This window comes from Nesoenas mayeri, assembly GCF_963082525.1.
Source record: "Nesoenas mayeri genome assembly, chromosome: 11".
Lineage (NCBI taxonomy): Eukaryota > Metazoa > Chordata > Aves > Columbiformes > Columbidae > Nesoenas > Nesoenas mayeri.
Genome location: NC_137563.1, coordinates 23787105 through 23794124, shown reverse-complemented (window position 1 = coordinate 23794124; position 7020 = coordinate 23787105). Strand labels below are relative to the sequence as shown.

General features: G+C 40.3%; 1 protein-coding gene across 1 annotated transcript; it reads right to left on the bottom strand.

The window, feature by feature from the left end:
• Window positions 1–4803: 4803 nt before the first annotated feature.
• On the bottom strand, window positions 4804–6729 carry LOC308044631 (olfactory receptor 14A16-like; the record flags this gene model as incomplete). Its single annotated transcript, XM_080351426.1, has 1 exon — window positions 4804–6729. One exon carries the CDS (start codon window positions 6727–6729, stop codon window positions 5797–5799), a length of 933 nt encoding a protein of 310 aa, XP_080207552.1. The 3' UTR covers window positions 4804–5796.
• Window positions 6730–7020: the final 291 nt, after the last annotated feature.

Below are 7020 nucleotides of genomic sequence, written 5' to 3'. Positions count from 1 at the left end.
ATTACTAAAGAGTTCTTTAAAAAGGCAAAAAGTCTCTTTCAGAAGTCGTCAGATTGTTCAGCATGTCTGTGAGACACTGGGAGCTGTGCTTGTTCACTGACAGTTCTAGTGCTATCGCTTCACTAATTCTTTTTTGACATCTTTTGTAAATGCAGTAACTAAAGAAAAACTATATAATGTTTCATGCCGAGGTAAACTTAAGCTGTTAAACTTGTAGTTTATTTTCTGTAAATGAAACTACAAAACCTCTCGCAGCTGAGTATCTGGGTTCATAACTAGATCCTGAATTCGGTTCAGCACCTTCCAATTAAAAGGGAAGAATTGCAGACTTCCAAAACAATTAAAATTAGCTGTGAAACATCTGCTTTCGTTCGTAAAGCTTTAATGTTCGGTGTTAAAATGTTGTTGTAGTGGACCAAAAGCTTTATCTGCAGCAAAATGCTGACATAGAAAATATATCAGATGTCAGAGGAAGTCTGTTTTGTGAATCTGTGGCAAAAAATAGGTAGTAAATTTTGGAAAAGTCCTTGTTTATGTGAGAGACTGCCTATGTGGCATCATCTGGAAAACTCCTGCAACGATCCAACATCCTGCATCAGAGAGTGCTGCCTGATGAGCAGAAGAGACAAAAGCATTAATCGCATATTCGAAACTGTAAGTCTAGACTAAGTCCATGATTTTCTGTCACTTCAGTAGACATTTTGGTGCAAGTATAAAAGTAAAGTCAGTTACTTCTAAAGAGGATTTAACAGGCAATGCTTTTTCGTACTGTATAAGCTAGAAGCAGAAGTTTTTATGGGGTAATACTTGCCACATAAACAAGCAGACTGGCAATAAAAGCAAGTTTGTTCTCTGCTAGAAGGTTGTACTTTAAACTGACGTAAGGAGTTTCATAATTACATCTGTGCAGCGATGCTCTGATATTACGGTGACAAATAGCTGTAACAGAACCTATAAGTATTATCTAGAAAATATTAAACCAGCTTATTTTTCATGTTCTATGTATTACCAGCTATATAGTGCAGAACACAGTTGGTGTGAAAATTAACTGTTAAGCAGTAGTAGTTATTTAGAGTCCTTGCTCATATTATAAATTGATAATTATCATATTTTAATCCTATCACAATAACATTTTGAGTAACTGGTTTGCGTGCAAGTATAGAATGGCAAATCAGTTCTTATTTTGTTGTCATAGAAAATAAAGCCGCTGATTTATTTAAAAAGCAAAATAATTTTGCCGCAAATGCATCTATCATAGAAATACCAGCAAGGCCACTAAATAATAGGCTGATACTAGGTAAAGAGGATCTATTGAATTAGAGGTTCTGTTTGAGAGCCCTCTTGAGGCTAATGCAGAAAATTGTATCGCCAAGCCTTATAGCAGGGTCCAAGTGAAAGGCCGATGTTGACCCAGCTTTCCTATATGGATGCATTTTTAAGTTTATATCATTTTGAGAAGATTAGTTAAGCTGTGAGCTTGTAAGGAAAAATTAATATCTTCATTAGAAACATCATCTTGTCTTGACTGGGCAGCAGGGCTATGAACTTAGATGCAGATAGCAACATACCCTTTTCAGATTTAAATTGAGAGTTTTCCAAGTTTAGCAGCATATTGTGGTTATTTAGTGTATTTTGAGGAAAGTCTGAGACATTCCTTTACACTTCATGAAGTTACTGTTTGATATATCGTATTCATGTAAATATATGAGCAAATACAGAGATTGCGTTGGTGACATATAGCAGAATTTCTTTTTTATTAAGAATTATTACTTCTGCAGCATAGTAATGTGCTTTACAGGTGAATGTTTTTCAGAAAGTTATAAACTTTCTTAGGAAATCGTATGCATGTATTCGGGGGAGGTAGTTTATATTGCATTTCACCAGAAGTTTACTGTTAGTGCAGCTCTCATTGAGTCAGTGTCCCATTTGTTAGTGTAGGTGTTTCCCATTGCTCAGTCTTAGATTCATGATCTGTTGCTGGTTTTCAGTTCTCTCCTCATTACTTTCATTTTCCATGTGAAGGTGTCTGAAACATCTTGGCTTCCTGACTAACTTCCCAGCAGCAGCTGTTAACTTTTCCATATTCTGTGCTGCTCGTTTGTCATCTTCTCAGTCTGCAGTGTTTTGTTTGTGAAGTGTAATACATGGGCATAAAGGCAGCATTACATAAATACTTCAAAGAATTAAAGCGACATCAGCAAACATTTTTATTGGGTGATTTGTAATTTTAGAAAAATGAAGAAGGAAAATTAAATTTTGCAACATCTAACAGTACAGCAGAGTGAAGATTTTTTTTTTTTTTTTTTAAATCATACAAGAATCTAGTACATCAGTGACAAACTTGCAGGTAAAAATGTTGATAAATAATTTGATACTTTGTCCTGGTTTTGTTAAAAAACAAGTTTCTCTTTTAGTGAATTTGCCTCTCAGCTAAAGCCTTCATATTAAGTGCATTTTCCTGGAAAATCAGATACAAGTTTTGGTAAACATAGCAATGGAATGCGAAATTATGATAACAATTGATGCGCATCTTGGGAGAGGGGCAACGAGAAACAGGTGACCAAAAAACTGGTATAACTTTCCATTCACATGAATACTTCATCACGAGGATCTCGCCCCTTTTCCTTATGTCCGACATTAGGAGAGGACCTTGCTAGTCATCCCTGCGAACTGAGGCCTAGTGAGAGACTGAATCCAGCTCCGGTTGGCTGCAGAGTCCAATCCAGGATTTTGGGTGCCAGCTCTGCAGTTGCTGGGACTTCCAAGATTGGTTTTGTATATTTTGTATGTTTTTCTCTATTCTTATTAGTAGCATTAGTAAAACATTGTTAATTTTTCCAACTCTCTTCTCTCTGTCCTTCTTTCCCTCCCGATCGCCTGTGCTGAGTGGGAAGGGGGGAGAGGGAGGGACTGAAGGGAGAAGGGAGGGAAAAGGGGGCTAACAATACATCTGCCATGGTTATATTGTCACCCTGTAATCAAAACCCTCGACATACTTTCAGACTTCACTGAAAATTATTCTGTGCTTTCTTGGACATTTGGGTCTCAGCTCAAGTTAAACATGTAATCGCTGGCTATAAAACTGAACTTGAAATTAAAAAACAGTGTTGAAACAGTAGGTAATGTATTGAATACTTGTAGACTAAATCCCATTTTCTTCATAAAAATGTATTAGTCTTCACTTGAAAAAAAGTTGCAGCATCCTTTGAAGCATCTTAAGATGCTCTACGCTTTTAGAATGATTTATTGGTAGTAGACCTCACCTTCACATTGCAAGAGGGCAAAGAACTGGTTTTGCTTCAGTGCACTTGTGCCAAATGTCAATCTTGAAGGTAACTAAGAAGATCAGTGCTTCTTGCAACATAGGTCATTGTTCCAAATAAAAACCTTGCTTTTGGCAGCATGACTAACAACTCGTTACTACTAGTGTGAAAGGGGCTTAAATGGAAAATAGTAAGGAGAGAAGTATAGAAATTCTATAAAACTAGCAAACTTATTTCTAAAGGTTTTTTTCATAACACGAAAAGATCTTTTAAGTCTTCATGAATAATTTCACTATTATATGTTCAGTAATTCAGTAACTGACATGAGTTTCTATTTGATATTTTCATCCCCCTATATCTGGAACTCTAAGTGATCTAAATAACCAAATCAAAATTAGGTATCTGTTTTAAAAGGTATTTTGGTCTTCAGTATCACTTCTTCTCCACAGATACGTGTGGAATTTGATAAGAAATAGAAGCAAACCATGTTGTTGTTGCTGATCTGCAGGGTGTAGAGCTTCCAATTGTAAACTTGTAAGCTCTAAGATCACTGTCAGTTTGAATGCCCCAAAACTGCAAGGCATTTACGTGATCTGCCCTTGACAGCTGTAAAGTAACAGTATCAAGTGCTTCCAGCTTTTTTTTCATTTCTTGTCTTCATTTGAAAAAATTTACTTTCAAAAGTGAGGAATATATACACATACTTGCGGCTCTAGAAAAGCGGTTTCTATAGCCATAGTGTGAGGGAAGAGACTGGGACTGTTCGTAGTACCTTACAGCATTGTGTATAAAGCTCTATAGTTCTTCAGACTTAAGCTGAGAAAAACAAATGACAGCAGAGATAGAAATAGAAATCAGAAATACCAAAGGAATAGTTAGGAAATTTATAAATTGGAAGGAAAGAAACTTCAGGAACAAGAGAGTACAGGATATGTTGAGAAGGGGAGAGAGAGAAAGTTCTGACAACAGAATGTAAGCAAAACCAGGATAATCAGACCTACCAGTATTTACTAAAATAAAAAGTAAGTGAAAGACTATATTCAGGTTTAAAAAATGAAGGCAGGTAATTCATTCTGTAAAGTCCACCTTGACTGGTTGTACCTCTATTAACTAGGTCAAACAAGTAAAAAAGAGGTCATAATACAAATAGCAATAGATGGTTAATCTCTTCCAATTAGCATATTATTTTTCATAGATTTTCATGTTCTAATCTTGAGAACTAATAAAAGAATTGGGGTAAATCGAGAAGGATTTTGGCAGATATACATAAGCACTTATCAGACTCCTCACCAGTGGCCAACACAAAGAACACGATTTTGTTGACCATGATTCTGGTTGGACCAGGGATTGGAACAAGATCCTTCTTATGTCCTGTCTTGTAGATGGGCACCACATTCACCAACTTCCAGCCAACCGGGATCGCCCCAGTTAGCCAGGATTGCTGGTAGATAATGGAAAGTGGCTCAGTGATCACCTCCGCCAGCTCTCTCAGCACCCTCTGGTATCCCATCTGGCCCCATAGACTTGTGAGTGTTCAGGTGTTGTAGCAGGTCACCAACCATTTCCCTTGGATTTTCTGAGCTTTGTTTTGCTCCCCATCCCTGTCTTCTGGCTCAGGGGGCTGGGGACCGGGAGCACAACTGTTCTGACTAATAAAGACTGAGGCAAGAAGGCATTTAGTACCTCAGCCTTTTCCTAATCCTTGTCACTGTGTTTCCTCCTGCATCCAATAAAGGATGAAGTTTCTCTTTACCTTCCTTGTGTCGATGATGTATTTGTGGTTAGATATTTTTTTTTTTTTTTTCCTTTATGCTGCTGGCCAGATTCAGCTCCAGTTGGGCTTTGGCCCTTCTGATTTCTTCCTGAATAGCTTCATGACATCCTTGTATACCTCCTGAGCTGCTGGCCTCTCCTTCCATAGGTTTTGAATTATTTTATTCCTGAGTTCTACCTGAAACTCTCTGTTCAGCCAGGCTGGAATTTTTCCTTACTGGCTTGTCTGAAGCACATGGGGACAGACCTAAACCTTCTGGCACTGAGGACATGAACTTTTTTTCTGGAAAGTGCCCATTGCCTGTCCCTGCCTGCGCTCACAGCACTGACACACAGCAGGACGGTGACCAAGCTGCCAGAGCACTCAGGCCTTGCACCAACACAAGGGATGAGAAGGAGAGTGTGGGAGTGGAACCAGAACAGCTCTGGAAGAACAAGCGCTGGTGCTCCTTGGCAGTGCTGTTGTGATGGACTCTTTTCCCCTCCTCCAATGCAGACAGAAACTGTCCCTGTAGATCCAAAAAAACCTTGGAGGAAAGATCTCAGGAAAACAAATGTTGCTGCAGAGTCCTTTATTTTGGTTAAACACACAGAGGGCACAGCTCTTCATTTATAGATAGTCTCCATGAGGAAACTGGACAGAGAAATATAAATGAGATTAAAGTATTTAAAAAAAAAATAAAACAAAAACAATGAAGGAAGACAGGGATAGCATGCAATTAGTTATATTATATCTGTTACACAGAGGAAGATAATAAGTTTATTGCTTCAGGAAAAAACAAGTCATCAATTTCCTCAGGGCATCCTTGAGCTCCTGGTTCCTCATGCTGTAGATGAGGGGGTTCGCTGCTGGAGGCAACACCGAGTACAGAACAGACAGCACCAGATCCAAGGATGGGGAAGAGACGGAGCGGGGCTTCAGATTGTTAAATATTGCAGTGGTCAAAAACAGGGAGACCATGGCCAGGTGAGGGAGGCAGGTGGAAAAGGCTTTGTGCTGTCCCTGCTCAGAGGGGATCCTCAGCACAGCCCTGAAGATCTCCACATAGGACAGCACAATGAACACAAAACATACAAATGCTAAACAGACACTGGCCACCATAAGCCCAAGTTCCCTGAGGTAGGAGTTTGAGCAGGAGAGCTTGAGGATCTGGGGGGTTTCACAGAAGAACTGGCCCAGGGCATTGCCCTTGCACAGGGGCAGTGAAAATGTATTGGCCGTGTGCAGCAGAGCATAGAGAGACCCAGTAGCCCAGGCAGCTGCTGCCATGTGGACACAAGCTCTGCTGCCCAGGAGGGTCCCGTAGTGCAGGAGTTTGCAGATGGCAACGTAGCGGTCATAGGACATGATGGTGAGCATAAAATACTCTGCTGTTATTAAAAAGACAAACAAAAAGAGCTGAGCAGCACATCCCAAAAAGGAGATGGACCTGGTATTCCAGAGGAAATTGGCCATGGATTTGGAAACAATGGTGGAGATGCAGCCCAGGTCGAGGAGGGCCAGGTTGAGCAGGAAGAAGTACATGGGGGTGTGGAGGTGCTGGTCCCAGGCTATGGTGGTGATGATGAGGCCGTTGCCCAGGAGGGCAGCCAGGTAGATGCCCAGGAAGAGCCAGAAGTGCAAGAGCTGCAGCTCCTGTGTGTCTGTGAACGGCAGGAGGAGGAACTGGGTGATGGAGCTGCTGTTGGACATTTGCTGTTTGTTGCCATGGGAGCTCTCTTCTAAAAAGGAAATGACAACTTAAAATCAGGACACACTCCTATGAGAAAGCAACTCTTCTTTTCATATAAATAACCACAATTGAAATGCATTTCCTTCCTCTGCTGTGTGCTGGCTGAGTGTGCTGTGAGCAGCAGGACCTCTGCCTGTGTGCTGCCAAGCGATCAGCTTTGCTCTGCTGCAGTGGGGACACAGGAGCTGGTCTGTGACAGCTTTGACGTTCACAAGCAGTGTCAGATTTTATGCACCATTAATGGAAAAGTT